This window comes from Emys orbicularis, chromosome 3, assembly GCF_028017835.1.
Source record: "Emys orbicularis isolate rEmyOrb1 chromosome 3, rEmyOrb1.hap1, whole genome shotgun sequence".
NCBI lineage: Eukaryota > Metazoa > Chordata > Testudines > Emydidae > Emys > Emys orbicularis.
In genome coordinates, this window is record NC_088685.1 from 105,649,195 (window position 1) to 105,670,562 (window position 21,368).

At 39.6% G+C, this 21,368-nt stretch overlaps 1 protein-coding gene across 2 annotated transcripts in view; it reads right to left on the reverse strand.

Moving 5' to 3' along the window:
• Positions 1–3,913: 3,913 nt before the first annotated feature.
• Positions 3,914–21,368, reverse strand: part of HBS1L (HBS1 like translational GTPase) — a 106,305-nt gene continuing 88,850 nt past the window's right edge. For both annotated transcript variants that reach the window (XM_065402173.1, XM_065402175.1), the window contains 8 exons: positions 18,894–19,011; positions 18,617–18,685; positions 16,310–16,414; positions 12,855–12,945; positions 11,008–11,116; positions 9,832–9,932; positions 5,839–5,983; positions 3,914–4,585 (listed from right to left, as the gene is read on the reverse strand). In XM_065402173.1, coding sequence (XP_065258245.1) covers positions 4,574–4,585; positions 5,839–5,983; positions 9,832–9,932; positions 11,008–11,116; positions 12,855–12,945; positions 16,310–16,414; positions 18,617–18,685; positions 18,894–19,011 — 750 coding nt within the window. In that variant the 3' untranslated portion in view covers positions 3,914–4,573. The remainder of the gene's footprint in view (positions 4,586–5,838; positions 5,984–9,831; positions 9,933–11,007; positions 11,117–12,854; positions 12,946–16,309; positions 16,415–18,616; positions 18,686–18,893; positions 19,012–21,368) is intronic.

The following is a 21,368-nucleotide window of genomic DNA, read 5'->3' on the forward strand; positions in this document are numbered from 1 at the left end:
TGTCAGCAGCTGGCTTAATCTGTGATTTCTTTCAGCTGTCAGTTTATACTGCTGGTCTCATATCTAGTTACACTACAAGTCTGAGCTCCACCCCTTCTTTCTCCCTCTCCCTCTCCAGTGTGAGAGCGAGAAACCCGACAAATAACCCCTTGTGTGCCAACAGAAACAAAAGAGCAGAAAAAGGGTTGCTTTTCCTACAGCTCACCAAGAGTATTCTGTGTAGTGTAAGAAGGGTGGCAGGATCAGCAAAAATCTTGAAGGCAGGACAAAAAAGATGTAGAGCCAAAACTAGAACAGAGCAGGACAAACAGCGGGGGGGAAAGCAAATTGCTCCCCTCCAGTACATTTTCTCGCTTCTTTTTCAGTCTAAATGTCACAAGGAGTGGGACTTTCCCTCCTTCCCTTGCATAACTATTCCCAGTATAAAACACCTTCCCATCAGGAAGTTTCTTCTATTGTTTACTTAAGCAGTTTTGATTTACTTGCCTGAGAAATAGAAGCAGACACAAACGTTAATGTCTGCCGAGATTTTTCTCAAACTGTGCAGATTCTTTCAATAAGTAAATCCCTTGTCATCAAATTATACACACCTTCACACACCATCATATTGCTGTATTCAAAATGTTTTCCTCAACAACCCCAACTTCAAATTCAATGAACAGTGCTATAACAAAAAGGTTAGATGAGTACCTAGACAGCATGCCAACTGGTGTCGGAAGCCAGTACAATGGCCTTTTCATGTGTTTTGAAACTGGAAGGGCTGCAGGCAAACCTGCCATACGGCAGTTCTGCTGTACCCACTGGGCATCGAATCTCAAGCCTTACTGGACAGTATAATGGGGAGGCGCCACAGGAACTGCATTGTTGGGACCATGCACATTGCACAAGTGGTACACAATGAAGCCCCTACACCTCAGCCCCTGGTCGGAAAGATGGACTGCACCTCCCCACAAGCTGCATATACACAAACAGCACAACAGTTAGTCAGGCTTTGTGTGGCTACCACCTCACTTGTATAAAGCAAATACATATGATTTATTTACAGATTAGCTTGCTTGTTCATTTGCATTTTATCGTAAAAGTTATGTTCATGGGGATGGGGGGGGGCAGGGGAGAAGATCAAGTGGAATTAGTTGGTAAAGTTCATTCAGTACACAGGACTTCTGGGTTTTCCACTTTGCACTTATCCAGGGGTAAAATGGGGATTGGGGCCCAAGAAAAAAGAGCACATTACATGTAATAAAAGTACTTTTAGGAGGAATAAACTTTTTCACCTTTGTAATGCACCAATCACACAAAAGACCATGCGTTTTACAAAATAGGGGATATCCATGCAGCCATCCTACAAGGGCTTTACATTTTGCAGAGAGAGTTTTGTAAACAATGTGAGAGGTATTGCTCATCCCTAGAATTTTTCTGTAACTACATCCCTAAGACAGAGTATTGTTCTGTAATGAGAGTAATCTGGAGAGCCTAAAGCTACCAGCTAAAGAGATCTGGGAAATCCTCCTGAATTCTGTTTTTCGTATAAGAACTGGGAAACAGACAACACACAAGCAACACTTTCACTTTGCCCTCAGGGAGCCATGATTCACCTATCTATTTTAGGTACTATGCTAGGGCTTTGCAAGTCCATCTTCAATAGCAGACAGGGAAAAGATGGGGGTAAAATCTTGGCCCCATTTAAATTAGGCTAGAAATTCCCCCAGAGTGTCCAGATATTTGACTCAAGTTCCACTGAAAACATTTTACCATCATCTTCTAACCCAGAGGTTTTCAAACTGGGGGGGCACAGAGGAACATTTGGGGGGGAGCAGCAACCCACTGCCCCACAGGGTGGGACTCAGAAAAGGAGCACCACCTCCACCTCCTGACTCACCTCAATGAGCCACCCAAGCCAGTGAGTGTCAACGTCCACCGTGTCCATGCCGATTTCTGCTCCCGGAAGCCTCTGCACCCAGCGCTGGCTCCGCCCCCAGAGACCATCACACATGCCTTCCCCCACCCTGAAAACCCATAGGGGGAGGGGGCAGGTATTGTATCTATTTTTGTCTGGGTTGGGGGAATGCAACCAAAGATTGTAACTCAAAGGGGGCGGCGGGGGGGGGGGGGGGGGGCCTCAGCTCAAAAGGTTTGAAAACTACTGTTCTAACCCAAAACGTACAGAACTCTGGGACATGTTCTGCCTGAGAAATAATAGTAATATGGTGGAACCTGTACTTTTAAAATAAAAAAATCACTGATCTCGAAGTTGTAGCATGTCTTTTCTTCATCTTTTCCACCATTTATTTCTGTCCCTTGTACTAACCAGCTGTAACACTTGGGTCAATTTGCATTTTTAAGGAGAAAAGAGGCTATGATGTATATGGTTCCTCATGCACAAAAGTCAGGAACTTGAGTGAAATTTTCTTCCACTCCCAGCACTTCAGCTCTCCTGGGACTTCAGATCTATAAACAGTATTACCTTGGTTTTAAGTAAGTCTACTGAGGTGGCTCAGCACAGGTGTTTGGGAGTATGAAAGCTCTGGAATCTTTTCAGCCTCAGGACTGCTGCCATAGTGGTTTAAGTGCAACTTTAAGGACATGCATTGTTAAAGATCTATTGGAAGCCATAATTAATGGTACTGGTATAATGGATAATTCACAAGACAAGTGTTCAGTTTTGAGGGTAATAGGCCCAGAAACTTGAGATCAACATGGCCTCTCTGGTTAGAACCCAATTTTGGTTTACCTTGGGCCGAAACCTGCCCATTCACGCTGAGGATGTAGGCAAAACCATTCAAGTGCTGATAGCACTACTGTGCCAGTCTCGCAGTTCCCCCGAAGGACAGACAAGTTCTCCCACAACTGATGCAATTGACTGTGAAATAATATTAATGTCTCTTGCCACAGAGAACCATGGGATAAGCTCCCAAGGCACACACGGCTGAATACAAGAACAGTGATGACATTCATACCTGGACTAGGCTAACACAGGTGCCAATTACCCATATTAAACGTGCAGTGAAGACATATCTTTAGGCCTCAATTCTGCAAATACTTATGCACATGCTTAACTTGACACACAAGTATTCCCACTGAAGTTAATGGTATAATTCACATGTGTAAAGTTAAGCACTTGTGTAAGTATTTGCAGAACTGGGGTCTATTCATTTGATTGCAGTCAAAGTAACTTCCACCAGTATGAGAAGAGTAAGGATAGATGAGCATAGGTAGATGCCTATAGGAATGTTTTTGGGCAACCACTTGAATCGAATTATGAGCCCAGTCTTCAGTGTTCTTCACATCTCAGAGTATGTCTTCATTGCAGAGTTAATCCAGGTCATCGCATTCATGTCTGGGCACCCAGATCAGACTAGCATGGGTGGGAACAGTCGCACTGCAAAGTCCTACCCAAGTTACTGTGTCCTGCACTTGCTAGGACTTCTGGGGTCATATCCCATGGCTCTTTGTGATGCAGCAAGCTGAGTCACTCTGAGTCCCAATGAACAGTGGGAGAATTTGCCTGTCCTTCAGGGAACGCAGGGGGCAATTGTGGGAAGGCACTGAAGGACTATCAGCACTAGAGTGGTTTAGCATGCATCCTCACTGCAAAATAAGCAGGTTACCAGCCCAAGCGAAAACAGCATTCAAGCTATAGCCTGTACCCCAGGACAGGACGCTCGAGTTGAAAGAACCACTAAAATCGGATCACTGGGTTTTTCTGATGATGGGAAGGGTGTTGGTGCAATGCGCAAGTAAGAGCCTGGACTAACTCTGCAGTGAAGACATACTCTCACATGCTAAGTATGCAGTTTCTAGTTTTATTTTATGTTTACATAGAAACATTTTGTCCTGCAAAATTATACTCAGTTTAATGGAATTTAGCAAGGGTTTACATTAAATAATACGGTTTGAAGGAGGCAAAACATATTATGCTTAGACCAGGCTATTTTATTATATTTTTACACTTCAAAAATAAAATTAGTCATTGTTGGCACAGCTTCCACTACACATGAAATTAAACTTTCTTTTTTAAATAAATTTTGGGATGGGGAAATAATCTTGTGGATGACACTACTTACCATTCTCTGAAACTGAAGTAAACAGTTATTTTTTCCCCTGAAAATGCATCCATCTCAAACCTTAAAATATATTAGACCAATTAAGTTACTTTCTGGATTAATGTGCAGCAATGACCAAATCAAAGAAAAAAATGTAAACAGTCTATGGCTGGAAGTGGAAAGATGGTGAATCTTTATGAAACAATCTTTTCTTCTAATGCATCTTTCCAATCAAGTTTCCATAAAGCTCTGTGAGCTGCAAATGTGGGGTGAATTTCACACAAAGAAATATGGACATTTTTGAAATGAGATTGTGCAACATTAGCATTTCCATGTCAGTTGGCATTTTGTTTCCCAATAGGCAGAGACTGATAAAAAGTTCACTAAATGTCCAATGTGGATTTAATTTTTTTTTTTTTTTTTTTAAACTTAATTGCACTTAGTTCCTTCAACTGAAGTAACTGGATTCGGAAAGCAGTTTGGATGGCTGATTGCATTTTGGTTGGGTGATGGAAGTCTTAGCACCACTGTCATTCTTTAATCTAAAAAGAAGAAGAAAAGCTGTAGGTTTTGTTGTCATTTCATAAAGAAAACAAAACAAATGAAAATACTACGGCAAAAAACAAGAGACCACCACAAAAGGGTCATAATGTATACATAATGTATACATTTCATAGATTATCTACCGATATGTTTTCAGTGACAGTAGTCTGAATTTTCTCTGAAATTCTTTGAAACAGCACTGAGTCCTACAAAAAGTTATTTGCAAAGAAGAGCCTAACAAGCCACAAGCTTATTTAGGCCCCAACGTACAGGCACTTAGGCATGTGTTTAACTTTAGTACTATCAGGAGTCCCAATGGGACTCCCCACAATAGCGAAGTTAAATGTGTGCAAGTGATTTATAAGATCATGGCCCTAGCTCAGAGTACTGTGTAAACTGTAACAAGAAAGTATGTTAAGACACCTTTGTAACATAGTTCACAAAGCCTCACGAACTCTGGGAAATTGTTTTAAGCATAGGGATAAGAGTTCTAATTCAGGCTCTGTTACTGACCAATTATTAAACCGTGGGCTTCTGTATAAAAGTGGGATGATACCACCACCTTTCCATAACACACTAAACACAGCTGGAACTAGAACTCAGGTCCTACAGATCCAAAAACACAGGCCTCAAAAAAAGACGACTGTCAGTTTAGAAGAACCTTTATATTTTCAAAGGTGCAATCCTGATCACAGAAGGCAAAAAGCCTTTACACATGCGCAAAGTGCCTGTCCCTGCATCTTCTGAAGTTAACAGCAGAAAACGCTTACGGCCATCAGTGGGAGCAGGATTCGGTTTACAAGCCCTTTACATTCAGTGGGAGTAGGACTGGGCCCAAAGCTACTGGCAACAAAAATTAACAATGTTGCTTAATTGCAACCTCTTTTCTTTAAACATAGTTGGGGGGAAGTTTATCTTTGTGGAAACTTTGAAGGGATGGTAATAAGCCAATTTTTAGTTGGAGTGATATGAAGAAGAGACATTTTAAAATTTCAAACCATGGTTCTTTTCATTTAATGACCTGTAATTCAAAAAACAGTTTGACAAATTTTCCTCAAAACTCTGCAGAAATGTTCTCCTTTGTTTTCACAGTACATCTGGCAATTTTCAGATCAAATTAATTTTCCAATCCATAGTAATAGGGATGATAAAATAGGGCTGTCATGGAAGCTGACTGCAAACCTTTATTATGGAGAAGCTGCCACCTCTCCATAATCAACATTCTAGAAAGTCTGTTACAAAAGCATCGTACCTCTGTGACAACTCCTGCAGCTATAGTGGATCCGCTGTAGCGTAACATAAACCTTCCAAGTTCTTTAAAATCTTTGTACAATTCCAGGGCAACAGGCCTTTGTGTTTGTAGTTCTATTAAAGCATTCTGTCCTTTAGTCAGGACCCTGCAAATAAAATATTAAAACACCCAATTTTTATATCTATCAATATATCTATAAAGTAATAATGAAACATCTGTCAGCAGATGCAAAATTTAATCCAATTGCAAGTTATAGATTAATACATTATAAGGCCAGCAGGGATCACTATGATAATTGAGTGTGACCTCAGGTTTAACACAAACCATAAGACTTCCCTGAATTAATTCTTCTTTGAAAATCTTTTAGAAAAACATCCAATCTTCATTTAAAAATTTTGAGTGACAGAGAATCCACTATCCCCCTTGGAAAATTTCCCTCACTGTTAAAGATTTGTGCCATATTTCTAGTCTGAATTTGTCTAGCCTCAACTTCCAGCCACTGGATCTTGTTATACCTTTCTTTGTTGGACTGAAGAACCTTCTATTATCAAATTTCTGTTCCCCACTTAGGTACTTACAGACTGTGATCAAGTCACCCCTAACCTTCACTTTATTAAGTAAAATAGATTGAGCACCTTGCGTCTATCACTATAAGGCATGTTTTCTAATCCTTTAATCATTCTCATGGTTCTTCTCTGAACCCTGTACAATTAATATCCTTCTTGAATTGTGGATAGTAGAACTGAACACAGTATTCCAGCAGCAGTCACACCAGTGCCAAATATAGCAGTAATACAACCTTCCTAGTCCTACTCAATATTCCTCTGTTTATACATCCAAGGATAGCAGTAGCCTTTTTGGCCACAGCATTGCAATGGAAGCTCATGTTCAGCTGATTACTCACCCTAACTCCCAAGACTTTTTCAGAGTCATGGCATCCTAGGATAGAGAACCCCATCCTGTAAGTATGACCCACATTCTTTGTTCCTAGACGTTATGAGTGTACATTCGGCTGTACTAAAATGCATATTGTTTGCTTGCACCCAGTTTACCAAGCCATCCAGATTGCATTTGATTGGTAACCTGTCCTTTTCATTATTTGCCACTCCCCCAAATTTTGTGTCATCCACAAGCTTTATCAGTGATGATTTTGTCTTTTCTTCCAGGTCACTGATGAAAATGTTAAATGGTGTTAGGCTAAGAACCAATCCCTGTAGGACACCATTAGAAACACACCTGCTTGATTATGATTCCCCATTTACAATTACATTTTGAGACCTATCAGTTAACCATGCTTTTATGCCATGTTGATTTTGTATCAATCTAGTTTTTTAATCAAAATGTCATGTGGAACCAAGTCAAATGCCTTACAGAAGTCTACATATATTACATCAACATTATTATCTTTATCAACCAAACTTACGATCTTATTGAATAAAGATATCAAGTTAGTTTGACAGGATCTGTTTTCCATAAACCATGCTGATTGCAATTAATTATATTATTCTCCTTTAATTCATTATTTATCAAGTCCTGTATCAACCATGCCATTATTTCGGCCAGGAATGAAGTCAGGCTGACAGACCTATAATTACCAAGGTCATGCCATTTTCCCTTTTTAAATAGTGGCACAATATTAAGCTTTCTTTCAATTCTCTGGAACTTCCCCAGTGGTCCAATACTTATTGAAAATCAGCATTAATGGTCCAGAGAGCTCCTCAGCCAGCTCTTTTAAAACTCTTGTATGCAAGTTATCTGGACCTGCTGATTTTAGTAGCTGCTTGCTTAGCATTCTCAATTTCTGTTGAAATGGAAAGTATTTCGTGGTCATCGTATGATATGAATACACCATTTGGCTTTTTCTCCAAAGGAGAAATTTTTACTGAATACTTCTACCTTTTTTGCATTATTATTGAATTCTTATTATATTGTATTATTACTATTATTTCAATCTAGTAATGGACCAATACCATTGTTAAAATTCCTTTTGTTCCTAATACACTTTTAAAACACCTCCTTATTGTCCTCAACTCTGCTGGTCATAGATCTCCTTGTGTCCTTATGCTTCCCTTATCAATTTTCTACAAATCCTATCTTGGGATTTATATTCATTACTATCAACTTCCTCTTTTTTCATTTGTTATATATTACAGTTTTTTTTTTAAATAGCTGCTTTCACTTCCCTCTAAGTCTAAGCCAACCAATGCAGCCTTCTTTCCCAAATGAGGCTTTTTGGACATCTATTAAAATGTTCTTGAATAACTCCCAATTATCATTCATATTTTTCTGTTTAAATGATTTCTCCCAACTGATTTAGCTCATAAATTGTTTTCAGCTTTGTGAAATTGTCCCTTTTAAAGCAGACAACTCTAGTTAGAGAATTTTTGTAAACTCCAGCTGAACTAAGAACTCCCTGTGCATTTTCCTTTCAGATTACTTAAATATTGCTTCATCTATTCATGTTCTGAAATAAAATGTAACTTAAGAGCTCTCTCCCAACTTTTTATGCTATTACTAAATGCCCCACACTGTAGATAAATTTTTCCAGAAGATGGATGTGCAGTCTCTTTCTAAATTGCTGTTAATAATTAATGATGTTTCATTTACATAGCATTTTTCATCAAGATGCATGTCAAAGTGTGTTACAGACACTAGAAATTACAGGAATTAAATGCTTCAACATGTGGAATAACATGGAACAACTGTTTAACAGTGCACAGTACTACCACACAACAGCTTAGGGCAAAAAGGAAAAAATGTTGTGTCCAACTGAAACTACAGGTTGGATTTTTAAATTCAATCAAGCAGAATGTAATTACCCAAGAGGGATATTGTTTAAGCACCAAGGCTAATAACGCTACTCTTGTGAAAGATCAAAGAATATTTAATGACCACAAGCAGTAGGATCGCAGTTTTAAGTCTCATGCAAATGACAATACCGCCAAGCTGGGACACTGATTTAATACTGCTTTAGACAGATGAGTGGCCTTTACTGAATCACTATCACCTCCATTTTTCCCCTAGTGGTCACCCAACCAAGTAGTGAGTCAGCCTATCTCTGCTTAGCAGGAAAAAAAAAATCAGTGTGAGATGAGAGAGAACAGTGCATAATACTGAGGGGCATCAATGTCATCTCTTCTCTAGAGACAAAACTCACAAATCTTTTTTCTGGGATTCAGGATTTCCTCTGCATTTCTTTTCAGTGCGAGGTCCACTCTGGGAGTGGGCCATTTTGGTAATGTCACAGCCATGCAACAATATGTCAACCGTATGGCTTTAATCAACCAGTATCTAAAGCCATACTGTAGACCAGGGGTCGACAACCTTTCAGAAATGGTGTGCCGAGTCTTCATTTATTCACTCTAATTTAAGGTTTCGCGTGCCAGTAATATATTTCAACGTTTTTAGAAGGTTTCTTTCTAGAAGTCTATAATATATAACTAAACTATTGTTGCATATAAAGTAAATAAGGTTTTTAAAATGTTTAAGAAGCTTCATTTAAACAAATTAAAATGCAGAGCCCCCAGACCGGTGGCCAGGACCCGGGCAGTGTGAGTGCCATTGAAAATCAGCTTGCGTGCCCCCTTTGGCACGCGTGCCATAGGTTGCCTACCCCTGCTATATACTCTATCCTGTTTCAGGAAATAAAACTACAGGAGCATGATCTAGTGAACAGGGCACTGAGGTGGGAATCAGGGAATCCATGTTTTATTCCTGACTCTGCTAATGAACTGTTGTGTGACACTGGGCAAGTCAATTCACTTCTCTGTGCCTTAGCATCTGTAAAACAAGGATAAAGATAGATACTCACCTTGCTTTATAAAATGCTTTGAGCTCTACAGATGAAAAGCAGTATATAATATGTAAGTATATTATTACTTTATCTTTAAACAGAATATGTTCAGTAATAATATGATCCAATTGGTTTTATATTAACCAATTTGAATCTGTCAAATTTCTATTGTAATTAATGTTCACCTCACAAATACTTACTTAGGTTTTTTCTTTGTGACTTCGCCAGTACTCTTGTGAAGGATACTCAATAATCGTCTAATAGTGGCAGGCTCACTTACGGTTTGATAGTGTAAAAGCACCTAAAATAACAATAGTTTACTTTTTTCGGTCAGTAACTTACATTTTAAAATTCTACATTTACTCCTCCCTACATTTTAAGAGCTTGAAAGATCCTCAAAGTCTAAAGTTTGACTTCTGAAAAATTCTGTCTACTGATGCACATGCCAAAATAAAGAACTGGCCTAATAGTAGCACAACATGCTGGCATCAGTATAAAATCCCTTGCTTTACTTATGGACATTCCTCAGTGAAGCATTTGTACCTCATCTTCACAAACCCTCTCTGGGTACGTCTCCACTGCAATCTGAGGTGCAACTGCAGCACATGTGTTCATACCTGAGCTAGCACTAGCTCGAGTAACAATAGCTATGAAGCAGTGTAAACAAGGGATAGCCTCTTGAGTATATATTCAGGGTCCCAGGCAGACTTATACAACCCATACTGCTATGGCTACACTGCTACTATTACTCAAGCTAGCTAGATCCAAGCTAACTCAGCTGTATCAGTGCTTGCTGCAATGGCACCTCAAATTACAGTGTAGACATGAACACTGTTCTTTCAGTCAGAGCTTATCTCCTGGGGAGCCACATCCTGGACTTTATGGGATCTCTGTGGACATGACTGCTAGATCACTCTTACGGGTTATACTTTTACACATTACAATAAATACTTCATTTGCTTTTTAAGTTTTTCGGTTACTATCTATTTTTTAACCCTACCACATCAGTGCAGTCCTGTGGCAGGTACTGAGATTTTTAGGTAATTTACCGCCAGGTGCATTTCTACAATCACTCCTACATTGTCTTATTAATGACAGGCCTGGGTGAAACCAGTGGGTGTAATCCCCACATTCTCTGAACAGGGCATATCATCATATCAGAAACCAGCAGGCACAGGCATCTGCCTCCAAAGCTGTAACTCTGCATCCTCTTTAAACTAGAATCTGGAATTTCAAGAGAATGCCACTGATTTCGCAATTTTGTTTACTAAGTTTTTCCTCTCCCTGAGTATGAAATTCGTTTTTATCAACAAGAATACTGAGCCACCTAGAAAGAAAATCAGAACCTTCAAAGAGAAGAATATTTCAAGACTTACAGGGAATCCTTTAGTAATGGGGACATCAATATTAAAGATGAGGACTCGAGCTCTGAAACGAGTGCAGGCTTTGATGGGTTCCTTGAGACCACAAAATATACAGCCAACACTACAAGAGGAAGAAAAAAGACAAATATTCAGATAGCATATTGGAAAAATGTTAAGCAGTGTATTTTTAAGTAAACACTAAGTAAAAGAAGTGATACATTAATATGCTCTATGTGAAAAGAAAACATCACACTATTAAAGCACCGAGTCAAGTGCATTACTACAGGATATAAAAGCTGTTTTGTGGGTGAACACAAAGAATTATGGCAAGATCCAAATGGACAAGTACCTCCACTGCTCAAATTCTTCTGAAATGACATTATTTGGTGAGAAAAGACACTTAGGAGAATAAATTAGCCTGTCACCCAGAGGTCATCTCTCGGCAAGATGGGATGGGTAAATTTGCAGTGCTGCTGCCTATTATTTACCTGTTCTATGGCTTGAGGGCTTCAATCTCCAGCATTGTCAAACCTCGCAACTTTCATCAGCACTATGTTCAGTTGCAAAAAATAAATCCACCTTCATAATAGAGCTATATTGAATCTAAGAAGAGCAACGGGCAGTGTTAAATCAAGAAACCATGTTTCTGTGGGCAGTACTAACCAGATCTCCACTAACACAAAAACATACAGAAAAAAACCAATGCCCTATCGCGTGAGTACATCACTTTGTTACTCACGCACAATTACATCAGTTGTACCCTTTTAAACATGACCATAAAAAAAAACTTTGGTCAAGGGGTCTGGGCAATGCAACCATGCCCTAGGAATTGGACAGAACAAAATACCAACAATTTCAATAGACCTGAAACTTAAGGACCTCTACTTCCCAAAAATTTACATCACCCAAGACAAACAACCTACAGAACATGGACAGCACAAATCCCACACTAACTCCGTTTGACAACAACACGAGAACTTCTCAGAGGAATACAACCACTGCAGTGAAGGAAATCAAAAGAACTGTCTTCTTTCCTTTCATAAACAAAGTATAAATTTGCACAAATATAGAGGCTAGAAGTGTTTGGTCAGACAGCTTGAAAGATCCATGTGAGTTTGGCAGTCTGACCCGGAAGCAGAAAAGAAGCCATATGAATTAGGTTACCAACCATGTTGCATGAATAGTAATTTACAAATAGCCAATACTCATTGCAACAGTTGTGGCAAACACATTGTTAGAAATGAGTAGGTGAAATATGCTTATATAAACCATTTATTAAGTAAGCCCGGATCAATCAAGTTAATTAAAAAATTGACATCTGTTTCCCAATAATTTGGAAACAGGATAAGCGGCTAAATTTATTGAATGAATTGTTCAATACAAATAGTTTGGCCATTTTTAGTTACTGGTACAAGGCTTGTACGTGCTAGCAATTTAGACATGCTTTGTTGTCTGGATGATTTACAATTTGGTGAATTCTTGGTAAATCTTTTATATTATCTAAATTCTAAATATAATATTAGAGTAGTCTCTGAAGTTCCATTTAGCAATTAAGATGTATGTTTTAAGATTCCAAGAATGGGAAGCATAAGCAAAAGGCTTTTACAATCACTTCTGCCAGTATTAGGGTGAATTATTCACGAACACTAACAGTGTTCTTCTGAGGTTGCCGTTGCACATGCAGCAGATGTTTCCAACGTTTGTACATGCAGGCCAGGTGATATGCATCACTTTGGTTTTAAATATCCTGGTAACCAAATCATTCTTCAAGTAAACCGCTGACTGTAAAGTGTAGTAGTTAAAAGGTTTTTCATTAAAAACAAACCGTTGCTTAGACTGAAACTCAGATTTGGACTCACTTGATTTTGATGATATCCATGCCGGTCAAAGTGAGACTAACGTGATCTCCTGCTGCAGCCCAATCAACTGGTTCATCATGCAGTGTGATTCCTGGAAATGAGTAAGAACAGAACCTCACAGTGAAGTACCTAGGTTCTGAGCTACAAACAAACAGTTCTGTTTGGGCCATTTGTGCTTCATCAACCATTACTCATCAGTTTTCAATATGAATGGGCTGAGAGTAAAAGCTTTTGACTAAAAGCACAGAGGAAACAATTTTTTTTGTCAGGACTTATCGCTCTCACTCCACCCTGTATATTAATATGGCTTTGTCTAAGTCATGGGAGTGGACCTGCTGCTAGTCACACAGCGCAGATGATGCGGTCTCGAAAATACTACTGTGCACTAATACCACAGTGCTTGCCCCACCCATCCTCTGATGCACATGCATATTTTACACTGCCTTTCATGTTCCTTAATAGTTCTAGTGGCAACTTTCATTTACCCTAAGTGGGTTAGCGCTCTCTCTCTCTCCGTCACAGAAGAATGCAACAAATGACTTTGGGTTGCAGCATCATGTTATCTATTAGAAAGCATTTAAATAGGTATTCTATTCTGTTTGTGATATATACACTCCTGGGTGTAGACCAGTGGTCTCCAACCTTTTTATACCCAAGATCACTTTTTGAATCTAAGGGCAACCCAGGATCTACCCTTCCCCTTCCCTGAGGCCCGCTCCTTTTCCAAAGCCCCGCCCACTCCAATCCCCCCTCCGTCACTCATTTTCCCACATCCTCATTCACTTTCACCAGGTTCGGGTAGGGGGTTGGGGTTCGGGAGGGGGTGAGGGGTGCAAGCTCTAGGAGGGAGTTTGGGTGCAGGAGGGGGCTCTGGGCTGGGGCAGAGTGTTGGGGTACGGGAGGGGGCTCCGGCCTGGGGCTTGAGGTGTAGGAGTAGGTTCGGGGTGAAGAAGGGGGTATGGGTTACTGGCTCCGGGAGGGGGCTCAGGGTAGGGCTTGGGGTACAGGAGGGGGTATGGGGTGCTGGCTCCGGGAGGGGGCTCAGGGTTGAGGGTTGGGGTGTGGCCTCCTGCTGGGCAGCACTTTCCTCCGGCAGCTCCCAGGCAGTGGCAGGTGCAGCAAGGCTAAGGCAGGCTCCCTGCCTACCCTGGTCCCACACCGCTTCCGGAAGGGGCCAACGTACCCCTGTACCCCCAGGGGAGAGGCGGGGGCATGTGGCGCCGCGCGCAACCCCTCTCTGCAAGCCCTGCCCTCGCAGCTCTCCCGGCCAATGGGAGCTGCAGGGGCGGTGCTTGCAGGCAGGAGCAGCATGTGGAGGGAGATCCCTGCCCTCCCCCCTCTCCCCCGAGGCCACTTCCGGGATTGGCATGGGAGCAGGGTAGGCAGGGAGTCTGCCTTAGCAGCAGCCACACTGCACAACCGGAGATCGCGATCAACTGGGAGATCCTCTAGGATCGACCAGTCGATCGCGATCAACCAGTTGGTGACCACTGGTGTAGACTTATGGGTGAGAATAAAAAATTCATCATGACTTTTAAATGAATTATATTGATCAGAAGAAAGATAAGTGTTAGCAAATTTTTCATTTTATAAATACTGCACACATCCACAGACCTAGGTCTGTTTCACTGCAGATCACAACAATTTAAACAAAAAACATTTCATGTTAACATGTACCAAACTGTATTTCTTAGTTTGCAAATCTGTCTCTCCTGCTCCCTTCCAGAATAGGCATACAGTGTCATTCAAACTCAAGCATGTCAATGTCATGAGGAAAAAGCAACAGAGGGTCCTGTGGCACCTTTAAGACTAACAGAAGTATTGGGAGCATAAGCTTTCGTGGGTAAGAACCTCACTTCTTCAGATGCAAGTCATGAGGAACTACTTTGTTAAGCCATGTTGATAATTACTTCACCTACAGGTGGCACTCCCATACACAGATAAATGAAGTTCAGACTTTTCTTTCTGTTAGAAGTGATAAGCTAGTAGCATACAAGTTAGCATGCCTCAAGTTTGTATCGAAATATAAATATATTAAATTATTTTCTCCTCCTTACATGTAAGCATTTAATAAATGGCTCCAAATCCTCAGCTACATTTGAGCCACTATGTGATGCTCCAGCCCCAGATGGATCTTCCCAACATAGGATGGGGGATCCTCAGATGACGTAAACCTCTCATAGTAGTTTCTGTGCTACCTCCTCCTCTCCTGCAACCTGTGTAGGAAAGTGGCCAGGGCATCCCCGCACTTAGCTTGCATATAGCATACTCTGACTGCTGTAACTTTCCCTTGGACTCTAAGTTGCACTAGGAACCAGAGCAACAGAGTACACTGGAGAAAAGACACATATAAACATATGTTTTAAACCACTGTTATTTTTCATCTAGTTCAAATACACATAGCAGGGCATATCTACGCACTTTGCTACTGCAAACGGCATGAAGATTTTGTTGATTTTGTTCCAACACATAATAGTGTCATGTTTTTCACTTCTGTTCCATGTAATGGAGAAGTATTTGCACCTTAACATTTTTAAATGTACCAGCCATTACTTTGCATATTAATATGAGTGCACAAATATTTTGAATTTTTCTTCATGAGGGCTAAATTGTTCAGTCATTCGCCAGTGATACAAAACAAATAATAAATTTAGCATCGACTCTTCCATATGACCAAATCAGAAAAATGGGTTTTAATTTCCCCCAATGCTGAATACTATACACTTCATTGTTGACACAAATAGATATTCAGCAATTTTCCTCAGTTATGCAACTTTTTACCATCATCAGAAAAATACATCGAAACAAAACTTATTTTCAACACAAAATCATTCTCTCTTCCATTTGTTGATACAGGAATTAAGAAAATTGTGAAAAAATAAAATTAAATGCTGAAAACTTATCTGGCATATTTTGAAAGGGAAATATGATTTAATACTCTTTTGTTCCTTGAAATTTTTAAGACTGCAGAAATATATTTGCAATTCTCCACTGAGCACCTGGGATCCAGTTGGGCTGCTAAGTGCCTCCATCCCCAGCAAGGAATGTCTTACAGCACAACAGGATATAAAACACTTCAGAAGTTAAGATTTACCTGCAAGGGCTGTTTAAAACCCACACAAAAATAGCAATGCTCATAAGTAAATCTGACTACTAATGATTTTTTGTGTTTCATACATTTTATAGCTATTAACTGCAGAACTCTCATATTTTCACTGAAAAAATCATGAGGCTTACAAATTTGGAATAACTAGCACTGTAAAAAAGATGAAAAACCATATGAACTTTCACATATCTTTCAAAGACAGATATTTATACTGTCACATCTAAAATTCGTTTATGCTTTCACATGTTATGTTTGACAGTTAGTATCAGTTTGACAACCTGTTACCATTTCAGTAACTGTTTCTAGACCAGTATTGACCTGAAAGTAAACAAGCTTTTGAATACTTTACCTTTTGCAGTGCAAGTTTCATTGGGAGGCATAGCCAGAAGTCGGTCTCCAGTCTGAATATAGCCTGCTTCAATTTTACCAGTCACACAAAATCCTGATCCTTGGTCTGTAATAAGCATGTTAATCATTTAAAATAATAAAACAATTAACTATATGGTAAGGTGCATTTTTATATACAATTAACCCATTAGCAATGTAGACAGATTTTAATGTGATAAAAAGCATTTTTCTCAGCTGAGTCAGTATTCATTACTTGTAAAGTCACCAGTTTTACATCATACTGAAAACAAACCATTAATTCCAAAACCCCTTGATCTGATATTTTTCTTAACTAAGGGCAGAAACCCTGTACTTTAAAAGTCATGTGGTTGCATAAAAATCCAGTTTTTAGCTTTTTGATACAAGAATTAGATCATTAGCCTATTTGATTTTAAGCAGCCCAAACACTATTTACAGATAAAAAATATTTACTGAGACACCTTAATAAACCCTCATGCATGTTTATTGTCCAATGAACCAGAAATTCTGGAAGCTCTATTGGCATATTTTATACTCTCAGAAAGTCAGCTAAAGATTGGTTTGCTACCCAAACTTACCACAATAATGGTGGATGAGTGTAGCGTTTTTTATGAATAAAGTAGTATTGGATTTACAAAGTATATTTCTCATTTTGAAAGTCTATATACTGGTGGGTACATTTCTAGTCATATGAACGTTCACATTGGTTATTTATTAAAAAGTGAGCGGTATGCTACTGTTCTTGCTCTTACTGGTACACTTGAAGCAAGTTTTTTCTCCCAAACTATGGAGACTGCATATATGCAGGTATGTTTTGTTTCAGACAAAACGTCTTTTTAAACAAAGTTTTTAAAGTTTCAGTGTGCATCTGGAAACATTTCTTTTATGTATGTATGTTTGCTATATTCATCAGGGGGCATAGAATAACATTTCCTCCTTTCCTACTCATTGCCATTACTATACAGTGCTCCAGCATATGTACCTAGAGAAGCATTACCAGATGTGCCAATGGGCCATTTTTCCTTCCATTAGAGCAAACTTATAGATGAATTACTGTGTTGGTCAAATGATAAAAAACATATAACACCCCAAAAGTGTGGAAAGTGAGAGAACTGTGTAGGTTAGGGAAAAAAACTAAAATCAAAAACGATGAGCCCAAATTTCAAAGTTGGATGTGTTCAAAACTAGCCTTGTAGGCAAAAGTGTGATCTGTATGTGCAACTATAATAATATTTACTATTTAAACAACAGACCCTATATCTGTAAACGGGGACATACTTCCCATAACCACCACCAAAAATAAATTTGGCAACCGCAGATTTTTATAGAGTAGGTTTACTGAAATTATTCATTTTACTTCATTAGTATATCTGTAAAACTAAGCTCAATGCAAAATTAGTTATTGCAAATAATAAAGCCTTTCATCATAAAGGTTCTCAATGAGCTTTACATACTATATACATAAAGCAACACTGTAATGACGTTTACTCTGGTATGCAACACTCAGTACAGTCATGGTGGTGGCACTGGAAATTTTGGCCAAGGTACTGGGACAAACCCTTATCTAGTGTTACAGTATTTAACATGAGATCCTCAATGTTCTTGCAGAGCGGATAGGTACTAAGTTTTTTAAGGTCTCTTTGAAAAAGACCCATTCCCAATCTGCATGGACTGCATTTTTCTATCATTGCCAATATTTGAACCTGGTTCCATTTTCACTGGCTTTTTAAACCTGATGTTCAGATTACTATACTATCACTCTAATTCCAAGTATGTAAACACTATACAAACAATATGATAAATTCTTAAAGTTTCAACAGTAAAACAATACAATTTATGATGTAGCAATAAATTAATGGTTACTATGTCAGGTTGGATATTAAATCTCAGATCACGGTGTCACTTAGTTATGGTCTCAAGGAATAAGAACTGGATTGGAAGCCAGGACCCCTGATTTCTATTCCCCATTCTGCAACCAACTCATTGTATGACCATGAGCAAGTCACAATCTTTTACCTCAGTTTCTCTACCAGTAAAATGTGAATAATACATACAATAATAAACATGCTTTGCACACAGAAAAGTATAATCCCCTGAACAGACATCTCGTTACACTTATTTTATTGTCAGATTTTTAACAGTAATAAGAAATATGATTTTAAAATAATTTAAAATTATTTCAGAATATATACATACACACACACATTATGTGTGTGAGTGTGACAGAGAGAGATTTATTTACATCTTCAAAACGATTGGTCAAATAAAATTTATACACAGTAAAACCAACCTTTAAAAACGTCAGACACGCATAATCTAAACGGTTTATCCACTGATCTCTGTGGTGGCTTGAAACAATCTGAAAAAAAAAAAATTGATGATACCTTGAGATTTCCTGTATTTAGTAATCAAAATGACCATCTCACAATTTCTCACCTAAGTATTCAACTATATTGCATTGTATTTCTCCCCCCCCCCACTTCCCTCCCCCAAAAAGAACATTTTTGACATAAACAAGATTACAATGTACCAAATAAATATTAAATCAAGAAGAATGGCACACTCACCAATTTGTTCTAACAAACATTTTCCCTTATACCATTCAGTGAGTTCACTTGATTGACAGCTTGTGACTAGATTTTCACCACCAAGACCACTTGTAGGGATATAAGCTACATCGGACTCCTAATTAAGAAAACAAAACAAAACAAAAAAATCCTCTAAAATAAATATACAGTGTATCTCTAAAATGGTACCTTCATAAAAAGCAGCAGCAAAGAGCACATTTTCAATATTATAACTGTTTTTAAGCTTATGGACACTTTGCTTACTATTCCACATTTCCCTTGAACGAAAAAGCAAATATTTTGCCCGATAAGATAATACTCAGCCTCTATTAAGATGGACACTCAATTTATTCAAAATTTGAAGGCCTTTTTGGCTGATCCAGCTTCCTTCTATTTACTGTACATCAAAGCAATGAGACAAACACAGAAATATAGGTTACATGTCAAGGCTGCAACTTTATTAACTGTAATCAACAACTGAACTCAGCGAAGAACCCCTAAACCTATCCCTCAACTGGCAGGAATATTCCAGTGCAGGCTGCTAGTTTGCCACAATGGCATAGATTCACAGATTCCAATACCAGAAGGGACAACTGTGCTCATCCAGTGTGACCTTCTGTATAACACAGCCGATAGAACTTCCCCAAAGTAATTCCTAGAGCATATCTTTTAGAAACACATCCAATCTTGATTTAAAAATGGTCAGTGACGGAGAATCTTATTACAGCTCCTGGTAAATTGTTCCAATAGTTATTCACCTTCACTGTTAAAAATGTACACCTTATTTACAGTATGAATTTGTCTAGTTTCAACTTCCAGCCATTGGATTATATCATACCTTTCTCTGCTAGAATGAAGAGCCCATTATTAAATATCTGTTCTCATGCAGGTACTTATAGATTCTAAGCAAATCACCCCTTGCCCTTTTCTTTGTTAAGCTAAATAGACTGAGCTCTTTGAGCCTATCACTATAAGGCATCTTATAATCCTTTAATCATTTCTTTTGACTCTTCTCTGAACCCCCTCCAATTTATCAACATCCTTCTTGAATTGTGGGCACCAGAAATGGACTCAGTATTCCAGCAGCAGTCACACCAGTGCCAAATACAGAGGTACAATAACCTTTCTACTCCTATTTGAGGTTCCCCTGCTAATGCATCCCAAGATCACATTAGCCCTTTTGGCCACAACATCGCACCAGGAGCTAATGTTCAGATAATTATTCACCATGACCCCCAAATATTTTTCAGTGTTCTGCAAGAGGAGGTGCGGAATGTCCGGGAGAGGGATCATTGGGCACGATGAGAGCTGTGACAGGTAAGTCTGTCTCGGCCAAATAGGAGCAATCAGAATGACGTAGGGTACCTCTTTCGGGAAGCCCGACAAATGAAGCAACGACGTTCGTCACATCACCGCAGCCATGGAGATGGACTTAGCTGCCATGTCGAGAGCAGACTGCAGCAATGTCTTTGCCACTAATTGATCCTCCTGGATAATGGCATTAAATTGGTCGCGATATGTTTCTGGCATCTTTTCAATAAAGTCATTGAGTTTTAAGTAATTTATGTCATCATATTTCGCTGTGAGGGCCTAGTAGCTGGCGATATAAAATTGTAGAGTGGCTGAGGAGTATGCTTTTCTACCAAAAAGGTCAAGACGCTTGCAATCCCTATCCTAGGGAGTAGCCCTTGACTGGTGTTGTCAGCCCCAGGAGTTTACAGTGTCCACAATGATGGGGTTGAGTGGCAGATGGGAGGATAGGAATTCAGATTCCTTAGCAGGGACATAGTATTTTTTGTCCACTCGCTTGCAAGTTGGCACCACTGATTCCGGGTTCTGCCACACAGTCTTTGCCGGGTCTAAAATGGCCTCATTAATCAGGAGGGTGATGTTTGAGGAGGAGGTATAGTGGAGGATTTCAAGGAGTTGATAGTAGGTGTCCTTGACTTCCTCCAATGGTATCTAGAGAGTGTCTGCCTCTTTCTTTGCCAGCTCCTGGAAGGATTGAAAGTCGTCTGCCAGAGATGGTGGAGGAGGCATGACGGCTTCATCTAGAGAAGGAAGAGAATATGGTTCTCGGTACTGGCTTCCTGTTCCTCAATATCTTGAAGCAGTTCTGAAGCTCTGGATGCTGTGGTCAAGGAGGTATGTCTCGAGGGCTCCCAGGCAAGGCTTGAAGTCTGAGAGGCATGCTGGCGATGCACCACCCAAGGGTCCCAATATGGCCATTGGGTTGGTGGTGGCGCCCATGGGTGGCCGTATCAAGATGGTGTGGGGAGGGGCATCTGCGGGTATATCCAGGGGCTCTGGTGGTAGTGAGTACCATATGGAGCTTGGGAGGAGTACTGAAACACTGCCTCCTCTGGCTCACTGTCTGAACCCTCACTAGAGGGCAGAGGGCAAGGTATGGCAGTGGGGATACTTTCAGTGTTTGGTGCAGAGGTCTCAGTACCGAGAGGAGGGGAATCTGGTGCA